Source organism: Micrasema longulum, unplaced genomic scaffold (assembly GCF_059751315.1).
Source record: "Micrasema longulum isolate JH-2025_06_02 unplaced genomic scaffold, ASM5975131v1 h1tg000615l, whole genome shotgun sequence".
NCBI classification, from domain to species: Eukaryota; Metazoa; Arthropoda; class Insecta; order Trichoptera; family Brachycentridae; genus Micrasema; species Micrasema longulum.
In genome coordinates, this window is record NW_028277811.1 from 194,646 (window position 1) to 214,789 (window position 20,144).

The 20,144-nt window shown below is 32.4% G+C and overlaps 1 protein-coding gene across 2 annotated transcripts in view; it reads right to left on the reverse strand.

The window, feature by feature from the left end:
- LOC148280105 (alpha-N-acetylgalactosaminidase) overlaps positions 1-20,144 on the reverse strand; it is a 164,716-nt gene that overhangs the window by 45,989 nt on the left and 98,583 nt on the right. For both annotated transcript variants that reach the window (XM_088228926.1, XM_088228925.1), the window contains exon 3: positions 16,510-16,684. In XM_088228926.1, coding sequence (XP_088085052.1) covers positions 16,510-16,684 — 175 coding nt within the window. The remainder of the gene's footprint in view (positions 1-16,509; positions 16,685-20,144) is intronic.

The window sequence follows — 20,144 nt, forward strand, 5'->3', positions numbered from 1 at the left end:
TTTGATAATATGTATATAGCAATCAGCAGCAAAAAAATAGTTCAGTAATTAAAACGCTGCATTAAAAAAAAAAGCATTAACACAATACCTAGATATTTATAAGCAAAACTCAGTGTAGATATGACACACCAGGGGCGAATCGTCTAAATAAGCGATTGTGCACAGCTTACCACTATATTTGACATTCGAAGGCTGAGACTAGCATTATCGACAAAATCAAGAAAGGAGCTCTGCGCTGGTTTGGACATGTAGAACGAATGGACAGCGAGAGAACGGCTAAGAATATTTACAATGCGAATGTTGATGGATGCAGAAAAAGAGGAAGACCAAGAAAGACATGGCATGACCAAATCCAACAAATACTTAAAGATAAACTTGTCAAAAGTCGGAATAATCGGCGCACGTGCATGAGAAGATGTATGAATGTAGAGGAAGCGAGATCTGTATGCAAAGATAGAGTGTTGTGGCGTTCTATCCTCTCTGCCTACCCTTACGGGGAAACGGCGTGATGGTTTGTTTGTTTTAATATTTATGTTTCAAAGCAAGTATATTTATGAGAAAACAAATAAAATAATTGATATTTATTATAAATAACAATTATTTTATATTTTCCTAAAAAATATCCATTGAGTGCGCCCAATGCCTGGCCCGTTCTCAGTGAACGATTTAACTAGCCGATTACTTTAACATATTCCTCCACGTGTTGTGGTGTATTTTACACCACCTCCTTTATCCCCTCTGTCCCACCCGCTGACAAGCCTCTAAATAGAGACTTAGCGGGTATACCTTAAAAAAACAAACAAAAAAAATACAAAAAAGTACAGTTTATTTTTCATCTTTAACCCAGTTGTGGTTTTTTCATACTAAAACAAGCTCACAGATTACGAAATTATTTTAAGATTCTCTATTTGGAAGCTAGTATTTCGAATATTATTTCAGAAGGACTTTTTTCTTTGATGTGATACCGTTGACATACATATTATTATGTAGCACATATGACATGTGGTATTCGAAGTGGTCGATTTTGCCACTATTAACAGGAATCCGTTAGTGCTCAGTGTTGACATTTTAATCATAATGGAAATATCTGCTGAATGTCATTGTGTTACTTTCTGTTGTATTAAAATACTGTATAATAAAGCTAAGTGCTCGTATATCGGAAAGTTAATAATAATTGTTGTTTGACTTGATTTTCACAGAACTACAGAAAAATTAGACATACAAATTAATTATCATTTTATGTAAATTACCTTAAAAAAAATCACCGCTCGACACTGACATACAGGTTTCGTGCTTCAGAAACTATTGACATGCTGTGGTGTTACTTGTGATTATTTACAGTTTTTTTTTTATTTGCATTTTATAGTCTTTATTCAATAAAATATACACATTATTACAATATTACTACATTATAAAGAAAACAAAGTATTAAAATATATTTCTCCCGATAAACTATTCAATAATAGTTTGTCATCGGGTGCTCAGACATTAGTTTTAATTAATAATCAAATAAAAAGAGTACAGACATCATATTGTATGCGTATAAATGAACAAATATAATGTTGTTTTTGATGCTTTGAAAAATATTATTAAGAAGAAAATAACTCAACAAAACCAGATAAAAATAGTTTAAAGAACTATTTTTTGAAAGTAAGAAAATAGAGTAAAATAATACAATTAAAATCAAGGAATAGCAATTTACTTGAATGTCTTTTAAATATGGGAAAAAATAAATAAACACATATATAAATAGTGTGTGCTCATAAATGTAATCAAAACTGTGTAGATTGTAAATTGAAAATTTTCATTCATATCTACAGAAAAAAAAAGAAAATTAAAAGTACCTATTGAAATTAAGATCTAAAAAATGTAAATAAAATAAGAAATAAATAAAAGAAAAGGTAAACCTATGAAAATAACAAAAATTTTTTTAATGAGAGATAAAAATAAGTTGATAAATGCTAAAAATAATCATATCTGAAAATATGATTTTGGCAAATAGCTGCCTTTTCCCGTATAAAAGCGTAGATGACGCGTAGATCAAGCGACGCGTCTTGTTGAAAATGGGGTAAGTTGCACAGATTATTAATTGTTAATTGTTACGTACCCTCATGTAAAATGCTAATGAGGAAGTTCAGTGGTTTTTTAAATTTTTTTTATTTGTTAATAGACTGTTAAACTAAGTAAAAAATTTTTTTTTTTAATTTTTATATATCGTATTATCGGCGCTACGATTTTTCAAAGTTTTGTATTTCTGAAATAACTCCGCGTGTAACGTCAGAGGTTCATTTCCTCTTATTCTCATTCAGTTTTTCCCATTGGTCCAGAAGCGACAAGCAGACCGGAAATCTTCCATAGCCCTCAGATCATAGGTTGATTCACATGAACCAGTGACGTCATTTAAAGTAGTGCGTTTTTATCAAAATATTTTTTATTATTTTTTCTGTACATTTTCAAGAAACTTTGCCGTGCAATTTAATGCTCTAATTTTTACCCCGCGTAAGAAAAAAAAATTGTATCCAATTTCCCGTAGGGCTGAGGTTCCTCATTGTTACAGTGTGCAAAGTTTCTACAATTTTTTGTGGTGAAAATTTACGCCATGCAAAAACTTCGTAAATCTCAGATATTAAATATGTGCACTGTCTATATATATGCAGGTAAGTTCTTCGCGTATGAGGAAACACAAAATATTTAACAATTTGAACATGATTTGCCGTAAATAAATAAAAATACTAAGGAACTTGATGATGCAACATGAACACTGAATAATTATACCAGAAAATACTTATTTAAATATTTTCCATCCGGCCAATAGACAAATCGCGTGCAATTCGGTAGTAAATGAAAATTATCGTAGCGTAAAACTTTTGCCAACAAAATCATAAAATTAATATCAATGTTTAAATTTATGATAGAAGTGAACCTAGAGTAGGAAGGCCCACGTCTTATAAATAAAAGAAAATTAATTATAGTGAATACATGAATAGCCTAGCAAGAAGCGTATTGTCAAAACACTATGTAGAGCATTTTAACATTAATATAAAGCGTCCTCTGGGCCTCGATTATGAACGGCTATCTTCATCGGTATATACGGAGACGGTACAAACGATATTTATGTACGAAAGTGTGTATATCTGTTTGAAAATTACAGAACACTTAATTTTACTTTGTAGATAAAATTGAAGATAAATTTTAACTTCCCATCAGAATACGTACCCTGGTTAGATTAGTCTCCATCTAACATATTTCAGTCCATTCTATGACTTTAAGTATTAAACTCATTCTACATAATGTAAATTGTTCAATACGTTGGCGGGCTTATTACCAAATGGGTATTTTATTCCAACCAACCAATAAAATAAAAACTATATTAATATAATTTAACTCACAAAGCGAATTCAATAGAAAATAAAATAAAAAGCTAAAGATATAAAAAAGTTGAAGTAACAGTATTTGTATATAAATAATACATAATCAATACTACAAATCTTAATGGGAAAAACAGAGAAAGAAGGCAGAGGAAAAAAGGAAATGAGGATGGATTCAGGAAGAGAAAGAAGATGTTTTTTCGGACGTGATTTAAACAGAGATATTGTGTAACATCTATGATAGTGGATGGGAGATAATTCCGCAGTCAAGCCGTATGGACGCATTAAGGGCGAAAAAAGAAATATGGATTGTGGATGGATTTTAAGAGGGTGTTTTGAGAATTAGAACGAAGAGGTAATGAACTGATAAGTGTTGATTTTTTTCCCAGAGGTATATAGGAGCGTTAGGGCTATGAAATACAGTAAACAGAAGTGAGAGGGAGTGATAGTCTCTCTGTTGCCTAATTTTAAGTTATTAAAAGTAATTATAAGTAGTTTTTACGCCTGTGTCCTGGCAGATAAAGAGCACAGTTCTCAATGTGAAATAGAACCAGAACCTTGGTCGAGTGTTTTCGACTTGAAGATAACTACCCTCAGATAAAAATACTGAATAAGAAAATCGAGATGAGGTAAGCCCACCTCGTTACGATTTCTGGTAGGATGGAGGTGAAATATTGATTGTAAAGGTTTTTTAAACAGAAATATTTTAGTGTCCCTAGACTGGCACCTAAGGGTAGAATTAATTACTTTATTGTCATGTGACAGATATTCGAAGCAAACTGAGTTTTTATATTGACTAGTTGAAAACGACTGTTACATCTGAGTTGTGTGCAAAAATCCAAGTTTAGTTGCGTGATATTATTTAACGATATCGATTTATGACACCCAAAATTTATTTTTATTTTTATTACCATAAACAGTTTCGAGTATTTCCATTTTTTGTATATCTTTAGTTTTTTTTTTTTTTCTATTGAATATGTTTCGTAACCTGAATTAAATATATATATGTTTTAATAAAAACCTTTATTAGCATAAAAAAAACAATACATAAAATAAAAAAATGGAACACTTAATTAAGGTTGAACTTGCCAAAAATGAGTCTTTTTTTTTTATTGGTTGGTTGGGAGAAATTGCCATTTGGCAATAAGCCCCCCAATGAACAATTTACATTATGCACAAAAAGTTAAATGAATAAAAAATATATTAAAATTCACTTAACTTGATGGATGAGAACCCAAAAAAAGAATCACTGGAATTTGATACTTATTATTGTAAAAAAAGCCAGAAGTTAAAAATATCACCTCACAAATTATACTCGAGATATAAAAAATGGAGCCATGGTTACAGTTACACTGGTACCGCTTTGCCTAGAATTATATATCCGCATACGAAAGTACTTTTATTACTTGACATCTTTCAAATTACGCACTTTTTTTACGAGAAATTGCTTTCAATTTTTATAAGTTTAGGTACTGTAAAATCTAATAATCTAATAAATTGCCCAACCATTGTGCTCGATGAAAGGAAAGTTAATGCGTAAAATTCCATACAAATAAGCCATTGTTGAAATTGTATAAAAGTGTATATGAAGGAAAAATGAATGACCAAATAGCAAAATAAAATTATGTAGGTGTGTTTTTGTATAAAAACATTTTCAAGAGATAATTTTTATTTATTTACGGTTCCATGAACCTTTTACATAATTACAACAAAACCAGTGAAAAAAAAATACAAAAAAAAATAGCATGATATTCAAGAAAGAACAAAAACATCGAGAAAAGTATACAATGGTAAAAAGTATTCGCAAATGAAAAAATAAATATTACATCTGTAACAAATATAAATATTTACCTATATAAAAGAAAGGTAAATTACAGAAAATAAGAGGAAGAAAAGAAAAAAAAGAGAGAAAAATAAATAAAAAGAATGTGCTTTAAAAGGAAAGTTAAAAAGTTTACTTCATGGTTTACATAAATATTAATACTAAACAATAATAAATTTGTAAAATAATTGAACAGTTGAATAAAGGTAAAAAAAAACTTATTGAAACACTAAAATGAAACATTTGTCAGTGTAATAAGTTTATGTTCCTTTAAATATGTTTATTTTATTATTTAAAATTTTTAATTGTTCAACTATATTATGAAAATTCCTCTCCTCCACTCTATTTCCTCATCCCTTAACCTTCTTACGAGCTCTTTTTTTTCTCATGTCTTATAAAATATATTATTTTTCTCTTTACTGTGTAACATGTTCTCTCATTATATTTATACCACTGTTCTAGCACATTAACCGTTGGTGATTAGTTTTAATGATTGCACCGGTAAAAACTGACAAATTTAATGTAATGATATGTATAATACATAAAATTCAATACAATTATCATTATTTCTTTATTTGAAATCAGTTGTGAGACATTTTTTAAAATTTTCATACGGAAAACCTAATTTTACTTAGTAGATAAAATTGAAGATAATTGTATCTAGTAAAATGGTTCTATACGTTCAATTACAGGTTTCCGACAAATATACTTAGAATTTTTATACAAATATGCACAATTCCTAATATATCAATATCGATGATACTTTATACCGTCTTGATATGTACCGATGAAGAAAGCGTTCATAATCGCGACGCAGGTGCTGTCACAGATATTTATCACGTCGATTACAAGTCCTTAACCGGCACTTCTACCGTGCCGGTAATTCTCAGCAAGTGCGGCCATTGTGATTGAGCTGCAGGGTTCTGGTTCTATTTCTCACTCTCAACTGTGTTTTTCATCCGCCCGGACACAGAGTAAAATGATTTTTAATTGCCGTAATGGATGGTCCATTTTGAAGATTAAGTCGGCGGGTACAATGTAGTTATTGTTTTGTTTACTGAACAGGAAAATTATGTTTCTATGAAAGCGAAAAGGAAGCTATTGAAACCGTAACGCGTCGTTTTCAGTAATGATGTGGGGCGTTTGTATGTAAATTACCTTATGCACGATGTTAGTTCATTCAGACGGGTATACTTGTACGGTAAACATTAAGTTGAATGTATTCTAATGTGTTTACATATTAGGAAGTAAACATTAAACATTGACCGTCAAACTGTCTCATTTCTTAACCTGCTTCAACGCAATGCAACAACGAGTATTCTACACTCAACGCAACAGTTTCCTGAGGTTGGTAAGACATAGGTATAATACATTGATTTAATACAATACATTGAGAAAAAAGATATTTGTCGTATCCTAATTTTCGGCCTCGTGGTGTAATGGTCAGCGCGTTTATCTACCAAGCGAGAGGTCTCGGGTTCTAAAACATGACATATTTATTTAAAAGGGTGGCTTCTCACCAGAATATTTCATATTATCGGATTAAATAATGCGATTAAATAATAAATATAATATGAAAATAAACAGGAACAAAACCGAAGTAATGACTGTGGCCCGTAATGAGCAACGAATGAATATAGTAATGTCAAGAGCAACGCAGAAAAACGCGAAAGAGTTTGTGTACCTTGGAGGCAGGATCACCTGGGATGGAAGAACAAAAAGAGAAGTCGACTGCCGCATACACCAAGCGAAGCTTGCGTTTAACCAAAAATCAAAGATTTTTTAGTCAAATAATATCAATCTAAAACTCCAAGCAACTTGCCAAGACATATGTATGGAGCATATTGATGTGCGGTTGAGACATGGTGCCTTACCGAAAGAGAATAAAAAAGACTAAAGGCCTTCGAGATGTGGTGCTACAGAAAAAAATTAGGAATTTGCTGGAGAGACCACATCCCTAATGACGAGGCTCTCAACAGAATCGAAGAAGGTAGGCGCTTAATCAAAACCATCTCAGAGAGGCGAGCCCGATGGATCGGCCACATTATGCGCCACGAGGGTCTCCTGCACGACATCATAGAGGGAATGGCTGAGGGGACAAATTATACAGGGCGCCACTGACGGGAATATTTGGAGCAAGTGTGCGAAGATTTAAACTGCGCCTCATGTGGCGAGCTGAAGAGGGCTGCAGAAAATAGAAACCAATGGAGGACGAGATGCAGGACTTTGCTGCGAACCAGTCCCCAAGATTGAGACTGCGCAGAAGAAAACGCTGCGATTGGTGTACCAATAGAGTGCCCTATGCACCATTAGGCGCGAAAAGGAAATGATGATGATGATGAGTTTTCAAAATATTTTACAATTATTTTGGAGAAAACATATATCCGGCTTTTCGTAGATCTCTTTGCCACTAAAACAGTGTGGGATGAAAATGGATTGACATGGTTTAGCTGGAAGTCTTTTATGTTTACCTTTGTTTGTCATTGCTAGAAAGTTTTATGTTCTTTTTGTTCACTTTCTTATACATATGTATGTTTCTTCATGTAACTGTTGGAATTGGCTTAGGCCGTATATATTTTCATCATTGCCACTCCACACCGAATGGTGCATAGGGCACTGTATAAGTACACCAATTGCAGCGTATCTTGATAAAAAAATTGTAACATGAAGGTAAGATGATAAGTCTTACGCTTTAGGTATTAGTCCAGGCATTATTTAAAAAAAATCTCATTACATTATTTACATTACACATTATATGTAAATTACATGTCGACCATGTCGAGAATCGAACTATATTTCGAAATATTTGTAATACATAAAATAAAATAAAATAAAAATAATTTATACATATTGAGTGTTTTTATATTAATTGTGTCCTTTCTTCTCAATTTCAAACAAGTACCAAAAGTTAAAAATTGGTAGAGTTTTAGGTCATTCGAACTATTTTTTTTTTGCTGTACACTACTTTGTATTTGCTTTTAAGTTACATTTATATTAATTAATTTGATTACAAGTCTAAAAAATGGAATATGAAGTGGAAAAGAGTAAGCATTTTTGACACCGCCTTCTATTCGCGTTCAATCGAGGGAATAAAGATGCCAAATATGCTCGTAAAATTTTCGCAGTGTACGGTGTAGATGCTATTATTATGTATTGGACTAATTTGTTGTAAAATAATGAAGGAAAATACTTTACTGACTAATTCATTATATATATGTATATATTTTATTAAAAAAATAAGGATAAATGAAAGAAAAGCTTCATATCATTTAAAAAAATATTTTTAAAAGACGTATTTAAAAAAAAAAAATGTATATTCGTTTGTGCCTGTGTATATCAATTTATTATTTAATGTTTATATTTTTTTGTGTTACATTTTCTCAATTTTCAAAATTGTTAAACTTTTTATTTATTTTATTATTTTGTTTTGCATTTTTATATCTTTTTTATATTATTTTGTAAATTTGCTAAACACAAGAGTCAGACTCTTTTTTGGCAAGTTCAACCTTAAGTGTTCCATTTTTTTTTATTTTGTGCATTGTTTTCTATGCTAATAAAAGTTTTCATAAAATAAAAAATAAACAAAAATCTTGTGTCCTGTTCTCTCTCTTCATTTGGAAAAAAACGATACAAATTATATTAAAACCTAATACATCTACGACATGGCAAATATTACGTTGTCCTCAACATTTTTTCTTAATGCCATTGTTATCTCTGTAAACATTTAAAACTAGATGACACACGCGAGTAAACCTTAAATTGTGTCTTTGTTATTTATTTTTTTGCGAATGAATTTAAGTTTACTAATGTGTGCGGGTGTGTGTGTATATGCGAAACTGCTCTCCTGTAAAAACGCGTTTGTTGAGTTGAGCCACTGTTATTCCTAAGGTGCAATATATACATAGGAAAAATAGCGGTACAATAAAAAAAAAATCGTTTTTCCAGGGAAGCCGTTACAAGCACTTCCACGCTATCAGTAAACTAATTGTATTTGGCAAAAAAAACATAATTGAAGTTCACTCACTTGTGCCATCTAATTTTTAATATTTTCAGAGATAACAATGGCATAAAACAAACCAAACCAAGTAATTACTTAACCAATTTCCAAACGTATTAAAAAACCAAATACATTGAAATCTTTACACAACATTTTTGTACGCAGTAATTTGGAGTTTGCATCAGTTGTGTTAGAGCCCACAATATATAACAAACATAGAAAGGATTGAAAATGTTCAACAAAATTTTTTTTTATACGTAGATTATAAAAACAATAAAACGCTTTGTACTTACAGCCAATCTGCCAAACAAAATGTATTTTTTACCCTTGAAAATAGAGGCACTGTATCTGAATTATGCTATTTACACAAATTATTAAATAATAAAGTAGACTCTTTCAACCTTTTCTCCAAAATTAATATTAATGTACCTTTTTGCGTGACAAGAAATAAGTATTTATTCCATCTGCCAGTCTGTAGCACTAACTATGCTCGACACTCTTTCTTCTATCGTTCTTGCTTTCCTATAATGTTTTTTTTTCATCGATTGATATATTTTACATGCCCCTTAATTTATTTAAAAATAAATTAAGACTTATTATTTCTGGCTGCAATACGATCCCACTTACGATTTTATGATGCACACACCTGAACACTTACTCCCACACTAATACACATAAACACACATCTACACTTACTCTCATACAAATGCACATAAACACTTCCTTTTGTTGTAACCCAATTTTATAATATGTATGATTTTTATTAAGAAACTTTGCTGGTCTGTCTTTAAACTGTATTTAAAAAAAAATGTAATTATGTCATTGTCGACTGTTTGTTTCTTTGATATGAATAAATAAAATAGTAAAATAAAGATCATTTTCCGAATATTGTTTCTTGAATTTGAGTAAAATATTATGGCACAACATTGTCATTTTTGATATTACGGCCATATACGTATTTTTTAAGAATTATGCTGTTGGTTGCATGGATAGGAAATCTATTCAGAAAAAAATCTGCTTATTTAAGTCAAAAACGAGGAATTTGGATACGTGCTATTAATATCACTTAGGCGTGATAAATATAAAACAAGATACACGGAAAACATATTTAAGAAGATAAACTAGTAGTCTTAGGCATCGGCAAGGCTCTCTAAAATGACGTATAATTAAATAGACACTTATCAAGCGCGAAATATATGGCAATTTAAATCCGCAGGTTGTACTATAATTTCAAATCAATTTTATTTTTTAAATTTTTTAATTTCCTTTATTTTATTAATAAAACATAAAATATGTATAGTAAATACTATACTCCGAGGAGTTATTAAAAAAAAAACTCACTAGGGACCGTACATAAAAAGAAAACATTTTTGTGACAATACATCCAAAATAGTAAGAAAACATAAAATAAGAACCATAAAACACAGTACTTTACACCATTTATATAAATTAAATTAATAACTACGAGTATCACCATCAAAAAGATTTTAATAACATTTTTTATTAATATTTAAAGCATTAACTTTTTGGTCAAATATTTTAATAAACGTTATTAAATATTTGTATATAACCACTTACCGACTTTTCTATGTCTACCAGTTTCAAGACGTGCTCGTCTCTTCGTCAGGACACTAATTAAACCAACAATGTTTGTACTAATCAGTGCATGTGCTTATTGAAATGCATGTCGTGTTGGTTTTATATTTTTGTGCAACAACTATGGTGAAGGTGTATAGTGGGTTTTGCATGTTGGTTTAATTGGTATCCTGACGAAGAGAAGGGTACGTCTCGAAACCGGTAGACATAGAAAAGTCGGTAAGTGGTTATATACAAATATTTAATAACATTTTTAATTGCGACACTTGGATTTGCTATTCGACTTTTCGTGTTTTAGCTCATCGGGCAGTTTAGTAAATGTGGAATGGCCAATATTTTCCAGAGAGCTTTACCCAAACTCTGTAGAGCGAAACTTAAATACATGAAGTTTCCCTGAGTAACGCGTATTGGAGCTGTGAATATCATAACCAAATGTGTATTTTAAATTTGTGTGAGCAGAAAAGTTTATGATATTCAACATAGTATTCACAATGTAATGTCGTTTTTACTTATAAATATACAATGATTTTGTCACTACATAACTGTTATGGTAATTTACTATTTTTCCTATTACTACGTAGATACCTTGACAATGGAACCAAATGCTTCGTCACTATTAGAAAGAGAAATGGAATTCTGTAACTGTTCTTCTCTTTACTCTCTCCATACCAGCAATGGTACATACAATTTATTTTACGGTTTAAACAAGCCGTGAAATTAAATTATAAAGATTTTTACAACAGCAGTCAAAAAATTACAATGACAAAAAAAATGTGCGATATGATAAAAAATGGGAAATTAAAGGTAAGAAAACAAAACGTTAGACAAACAACAATGCATCGGGTTGTGGTCCCGTGGCTAGAGTTGCGAACTACCGGATCAGAGGTCCGAGGTTCGAACCCCACTCTACCGCAAGTTATTTCCCATTTTCTTATAGTGAGTTATTTACAACTCGTTAAAAATGGCCACCAAAATTGAAATATTTGGGTGAATAATAAAAACGCAAATTGGTTCCTTTTTTACAAAAAAGGAGAGAAAAACGTCCCTTCAGTTCGTTTTTGTCCAACAGACCAAAACACAAATCTGCAGAAATAGAGGTTTAAAGTTTATTTTTACGAAATCGGAATAAATAATGACCACAACTTAAAACAAAATTTGTTAAAAAACCCCTTAAACAAGCTAAAAAATATTGTTTTAATTAGGATTTTATGAATAAATAAAATAGCACTCCTATACATTTATCTAAATTTCCTTAAAAATGGGCTATTGGACAAAAACGAACTAAAGCGACGAAAAACTGCATAAAATTACATAGTACATGTCATTGAAAATTAAAAAAAATTGATGGACATGTCGAAACTAGGATTAATTGGCGTGCGTGGATGAGAAGATGTATGAATGCATGGTGAAGCGGCGTGATGGTTTGTTTGTTTTATTGAAAATTAACACAACTCTGTTAAAAAAAATGTTATGAAAAATGGTCTCTCTCTCCGATAACGCACCGGTCCATATGGAGCTTTGGCCTGCTGCAACCCCTCCAACTCTGTCTGTTACTAGCCGCCATCTTGCAATTTGTCACCAGGGGTGGTATTACAAACGCTCTCGCGGCCGTATTATCTCGCATATTTACATACAAAATACACGAGAAAAACTGTTTTCTCGTGCCACGAGAGCGATTCTGAATGGCACCCCAGGGCCGCAATTACAAAGGCAAGCTAAGACGTCATAGTTGAAGAAAAATTCTCCCGAGCGATTACACAGATGTACTATATAGCGTGTTTTGCATGTTGGTTTAATTGGTGTCCCGACGAAGAGACGGGTACGTCTTGAAACCGGTAGATAAAGTAAAGTCGGTAAGTGGTTTTGTACAAACATTTAATAATATTTAGTAAAATAATCAAAATACGTAAATGGTTTTATTGCACTTTAATTATATTTTTTACCAGTGACCGGAATTCGTCGTGACCGACATCGTCAGACTGGTGGGAGACTAAACACATTTTTGTGTTACATATATACAAGTGCAGGCAGGGGTTGTAAATCATGATTTTATGTAATTATGGGAATAAAAGAGTTTCAATTAAAATAATTTAAGTATAAAGTAATAACAAAAAGGAATTTTAGAATACGGGAAATTTGATACAAAAATGTGTTCTTGCACACGGTAAAATTGGAGCATTAAATTGTAGGCCAAAGTTTCTTGAAAATGTTTAAAAAAAAATTAAAAATATTTAAAGAAAAACGCATTACTTTGAATGACGTCACTGGTTCATGTGAACCAACCAATAATATGAGAGCTGTGAAGGATATCCGGTTTGCTTACGGTGAACGAACAAATTAGGGGAATTGACAATTTTTTTTGGCTAAGTTTAATAGTCTTTTAACAAATAAAAAAAAGGAAAAAACACAAGCATAAATTTCAGTTTTGTTTGAATGTTTATAATAAATAAAGCAATCATGATGTTTCGCGTATATTAATTAAATTTTGTATATTTTATGCATGTAGGTATGTGTATGCGCATGAGTATATGTATGTGTGGTGTGTATGTATGTATGTATGTATGTTTGTATGTATGTATGTGTGTATGTATATGTATATTTATATGTATCAATATGTGTATACTAGTAAGCTTATATTTTATTTGTCTGTATTTTCTTTTAATTTGTAAATAATTATTATGTAAGCTTGGAACGGGGTATGTATCGTTGTTAGCTAGGCAAGTGTACAAAAAATATATGTAATATAATAATATGTATAAATAAATAAAAGAAAAACATTTATTTCCATATGTTCCCATAATAATATAAAATTATGACATACAACACCTGCTTGCACTTGCATTCAACATAGAAATTTGTTTAGCCTTCCACCAGTCTGACGATGTTGGTCACGACGAAACCCGGTCACTGATAAAAATTATAAATAAAAGTGGAATAAAACTATGTAAGTATTTTTATAATTAAAATTTAATTCCACCAAGAAATGTGAGTAGAAAAACTCTATCTGTTATTTAGTAAAAATTTTGACAGCAAAGTTAATGCTTTAAATATTAATAAATACACTCGATATTTTAAACCCTTACAGATTGGTATTCAAGCAGTTATTATTAAAATAGAAAACAACAACAAACCATCACGTCGTTTATCCGTAAGGGTAGGCAGAGAGGATAGAACGCCACATCACTCCATCTTTGCATACAGATCTCGCTTCTTCTACATTCATACATCTTCTCATGCACGCGCGCCGATTATTCCGACTTTTGACATGTCCATCTTCAAGTATTTGTTGGATTTGGTCGTGCCATGTCTTCCTCGGTCTACGTCTATTTCTGCATCCATCAACATTCGCATTTTAAATATTCTTAGCCGTTCTTTCGCTGTCCATTCGTTCTACATGTCCTAACCAGCGCAGAGCTTCTTTCTTGATTTTGTTGATAACGATTTAAAGTATATTCAAAATAAAAGTTGACTGAATATAAACAACAAAATAAATGATGGTTTTTTTTCCTCAAAGAGACTAGACACAGCATTGTCGATAAGTTTCTTCTGTCGAAAAGTAAGCTAATTATTTCCCAATGTTTGATTATGTCCAAATGCTTGCAGACTGGCTGGATTTCCTCCCTAGGGAGTTGTTCATATTTAAATTTATTTCAACAGAGAGGGAAAAATTTTCTGAGAAGGGAATATGGAAGTCTAGGCATTTACAGGGCTTATGACCTGTCATTGGCTGGTTTAAGTGGCCACTTTACACACTGTGTAACATTCACCATTCTGCCCATGTTTGAACATCCACATTTCCTCAACTCTTCCATCTGTTGACTTTTGTGAAGTAAAAGAGCTGAAACCTTTATCACGTGGGTGAGATTCATCCGGCTGAACCAAATCAGCATTTGGACATAATCAAACATTGTTGAATTACTACCTGGTAAAAGAAGAAGTATAAAAATTGGAAAATTGTTTTCAGGCGTTGCCTAGTAGGTGATTTGGTTCAGCCGGGTGAATCTCACCCACGTGATAAAGGTTTCAGCTCTTTTACTTCACAAAAGTCAACAGATGGAAGAGTTGAGGAAATGTGGATGTTCAAACATGGGCAGAATGGTGAATGTTACACAGTGTGTAAAGTGGCCACTTAAACCAGCCAATGACAGGTCATAAGCCCTGTAAATGCCTAGACTTCCATATTCCCTTCTCAGAATTTTTTTCCCTTTCTGTTGAAATAAATTTAAATAATTATTTCCCTTTTGTATAACTGTCTTTGCTGTAGGCATACATCAACCGAGCTGTCTTTGGATACTTGATGAGCAAAAAGTTTTGAAATATTATTGGTCGTATCCGTTGTTTGGTAAAAGTATTGTGCAAGTCACAACACTCTTTTTGCTTGGATAACAAGTGTTCAACCTTGCTCTTAATTTATGGATTTGCCTTTCCAAATGAATCAACGGCCCACAGCCATAACAAAGCCATAACGCCAATACAAATTAAAAAAAATAGACGACTTTGGAACAAACGAAATCAAATTTTTACGAATAAAAATTAGACAATGTTTCGAGTATGTCCAAACACTTGTTGACAGGCTTGATTTCCTCCCTAGGGAGTTATTTAGATCTAAATTTGTTGCAACAGAGAGGGAAAAAATTATCGAGGAGAGAATATGGAAGTGAAAATACTACCAGGGCTGCGATTATGATGGAGAGCTAAGGACGTCATACCTTCACTATGACGGTATAGTTAAAGATAAATTCGCCTGAGCGACTACGAAGATACACTACCGACCTTTTATAATATTAAATCTTTCACCTATTTGCGGCCTCCGTGGTGTAGTGGTCAAGACGCTTGACTCACGCACAGAAGGCTCCGGGTTCGATTCCCGGTGAGAACACAAAAAATTTAAATGTGATTTTTCTCAAGCCTGGGTGTTCTGTGATGTAATTCACCACTGTAATTGGGCCTCTTCGCCCGTTGTGGTGCAAAAAAAAAAAAGAATCATCAGAATTATCTTTCAGATCTTAAAATAAATATTTTTTTAAAATACACTGGCACTCCGGAACGTGCCTGTGGGGCAGTGGCGTTGCTACATCCATAAATAAAAAGGAAATGATATTGAATGTACCTATTGTATAAACATTTTTTGTAAACAATGTATTTGTATTATATATTGGATTAAATAAATAAATGTATCTTCAGACGTAATTAAAACTTTTAATAAAAAAGGCTATAAAAAAATGGATAGTGGTGCTAGGTAGAATTAAAATGGATTGTCTCATTCGCCCAAACCAATGTTGTATCAACTACTGCACAAGTGTATAGCTTATGTTAGGTTTTTGTTATTTTCATTGTGTGTTTTGTAATATAAATAATATAAATGTACATATATACCTAGTTTTTAAAACAGTCTGAATATTTTGTAAATTATCTCTGTTTATTTAGTTTGTCTTTTTTGTTTATTCTCAAATGTAAAAACATTTCAAAAATGTATATTGTTAAGTGTCCTCGGCACTGGAAACCCCAGTGAGGTCACATTATTTTTATTATTGTTTATAGTTTGTAAGAGTAAAATATGAATAAATACATAAATATTTTTGATAGTGGATGGGGGATGATTCTACAGTCGAGCCGCATGGACGTACGAGTTAAAATGAGAAGAAAGAGGAATTGTGGACGGGTAATGATGACGATGATAAGTCAAGGTATTTTCAAATGTCTTTAAACATTTAAGGCGTACTTACATAGTCTGCGAGACTCTTCATGCCGTACGGGAATCGGACGCGGTCGGGTACAAGCTGGCCGTAGGAGTCTCTCTCCTTCTCCAGCCAGCAGTCGTCCACGTTGATGTACTCGTAGCCCGCCCTGGCGTAGCCCTCCGACACCAGGAGGTCCGTCATCGTGCGGAAGAGTCGGTCGCTGAAACGCCAATGGAAAAACACCGTCAATATAATAAAGAAGTTTACTAGTGCTCCGGGAAATAGTGTATGAAAAATGTTTGTTTAAGCGCGGTAAAAATTAGAGCTTTTAATTGTGAGGCGAAATTTTTTGAAAATGTATGAAAAAAACATCGAAACGAACTACTTTGAACGACGTCACTAGTTCCTCCGAATTAACCAATGATAAGATAGTGATAGATTTCCAGTTTACGGGAAGCCAACCCGCCATCAGCAGAAATCACCGAAGAGAACTTGCGACGTCCCAGGCGGAATAATTTCAAAAACACAAAACTTAAATAACTCATGCGCTGATGACACTGCAATAAATATTAATTTATTTGCCTAAGTTGATAAAAAATGTTAGTTCGTCAAAATCGATAAAAATGTGTGTTTACAAATAACAACGCAGTTAGTTAGCAACTAAGAACTGGCGTTGCGGGTTTGTGTCCCGCTAGTCGCAGCTTGTGCACCACATACCGCACACCGCATTTGAAGACATATGTACGTCTCCTTGGCGCTTGGCCGTGCCTACATTCTACATACACGGAAAATTTGCTCGTTGTCGAACGAGAAAAGCTTCCTGAAGGAGCTCTCTGTAATCTGGTAGCCTTAGCATCTTTGTGCTGAAAGAAAGTAATCCAGACGTACATAATATGTTCTTCATTGGATCGAGAAAAGAAGGAAGTGAATTCTTTACTGACTGGGATTTAATTGATTGGAGATGATCAATTCGTTGAAATAATTCAAGAAAGATTTTTTCTTTATTGGTCAGGGTGCTGTAGTTTATTTTTCAAAACTACCTTCCATATCATCATCTTCCCACCTGCTGACAAGTCTCCTAAATAGAGGCATAGCGAGGTATTCTTTTTTTAAAAACTGCTACCTAATTTTCCACCTGGTTTGCCAAATCCGGGTAAGAAAACTTACCCTGCAATTTGCAAGCAGACTATTAGCCCTTGAGGTGATTTTCACAAAAATGGCGCAATATAAATTATCCAAACATTAACATTAAAAGAAATGCTAGCGAAATAATAACATACAGAAATACAAGCGAAATAAAATGCGGGAGGCAAAATGGCCCCAGTAGCGATACGGTTAAAGCGGCAAATTCGTCTGCACGTTTTCATGGCTCTTGGTCACAATCGGTCAATCGTCTAAACGAGGAACGATCCAAAAAGTCCAATAAATGTCTTTTTTTAAAAATTAAGTTTTTCTTTTACAATTTTATGTTGAGTTCAGTGTTTTTTTTCAAATTCTTTAAATAGACTATCATACTAAGAACATTTTTTTAAAAGTATATAAATTTTAAGCGCTACGATTCTTTTAAGTTTCGTGATTTTGAAATAACTCGGCGTGTGACGTCACAAAGTCCCTTCGGTGAGTTCTGTTGATTTGTTAATTGGCTTCTTATAATCCGGAAACATATCACAATACTCTATGATTGGTTGGTTTGTTAAAACAAGGAACGTCGTTTAAAGTAATTCGTTTTTATCGAAAATCAATTTTATATTTTTTTCAATACATTTTCAAGAAACTTTGTCGTAAAATTGAATGATTAATTTTACCGCGGGTAAGAAAACATTTTTATATCGAATTTCCCGTAGTGCTGAACTTCCTCAACCAAAAAGGTGGTTGCATGGAGGCTATTTTTTAGCCATGGGCTTTTCTTTAAAAAAACACACTAAAAATAATGCTAAAACAGCGATCGCTCATTTTAAATACACAGTGAGAGAAAATTATGAATATTGTAAACTTGGTTATTTCTACAATGTTTGAGTATGTCCAAATGCTTGCAGACGAGCTGGATTTCCTCCCTAGGGAGTTATCCATATTTAAATTTATTTCAACTGAGAGGGAAATATTTTTGAGAGGGGAATATGGAAGTCTCATAGACAGGTCATAAGCCCTGTAAATGCCTAGCCTTCCATATTCCTTTCTCAAAAAAGTTTTCCCTCTCTGTTGAAACTAATTTAAATTGGTTATTTAAAAAACCATTGAAAATATATTTTTTTAAATAGGTGAACTTTTAGATCTTGCCTGGGATGCTAGTCAACTGGACAATTCGTTCTATCGTCTTTCGTCGCAATTTCGTTCGGTGTAATTACGTACCGAAGATTGCACTGTGTTTCCTATTGCGTGACGAATGTATTTAAGCAGATGAATAGGTGCCGTGTCGCGTAAACGGCAAACAGTGTACGTTGTGTTAATACAACTGATAGCGTTATTTCGGGACGAGGGTATATTTGAGAAAGTGAAATCAAAAAGTGTTCGCTGTCAGACATCGCAGGTATTTTTACTCATTCAGATCAGTCATTGTTATGGAATTCGACATCGTCAAAATTTGATTACTGTTTTTTCCCGCTTCATGGTCTGGTGGTTAGCGCGTGCAGCGTCTACCTACCACGTTTTTGGGTTCGATTCTCGATTAGATCGGTACGAAATATTTTTTAATTTTTAAAAATATTTTTATTTGAAATTTATTTATTAACCCTTACGAATTATTACATTCATTTTAAAAAAATACTTTTTTTTCCCTACTCTGTTGATAATAATATATTTTACACCTTTTGAAAGAACAGATAAAAACAGTTTGCAATAAGCTAAGAGTTTGCCTACTTAACATGTACCATTTAAAACCATACATACCATACCCAGTGCTGAGACTAGTTTACTTGGGGCTAGTTGACTCAATTATTCAATATGGATTAAGAATATGGGGATTAAGTTTTAAATCTTATACGGATAGAGTCTTGAACTTACAGGTACAAATTTTAAAAATTATCGCACCTGTAAAAATAAAGAATGAGGCAAAAGACAACAATAAAATATAATTTGATTTTGTTAACGTTTTGCCTATTAACAAACAGTGTCAATATAAGATAATGACAGATCACTTCCTCGATTGCAATTTCAAATCCAAAATAAACCACCAGATCATGACCCGTCAAGTATCGGCACAGCAGCTGATGGTACCACGACAAAAAAACTACTATGGTGACAGAACAATGGGTAGTGTAGTACAAAAACTGTACAATTTAATACCAGCCAAAAATCGTGAAGAAAAAAACCTAATTTCATTTAAAAAAATAGTCAAAAAATTATTAAACAGCAAGTGAAACTTAAGTGTATAAATATATCTTATTCTTTAATTATTATTAAACTATGTACTTACTTATAAATTTAAAAAAAAAAAAAAAGTAATGTAACCCGCAGACAAGCTTCGGCTTTGCGGGAACAAAAATACAATTTTGTATGTTATTTACTTGTTAAAATAAATAAAACTTAATAAAAAAAAATTTAAAAAAAGATTGTCTGAGTCTTTTGTTTAGTTTTGTCTGGTAGTTTATTGTATAATTTCAGTCCCTGATTTATTAGTCTCGATTGTCCATGTCTCGTTTTGGAATGTCGTATGCTATATTGTTCTTATATTCTTATACTAT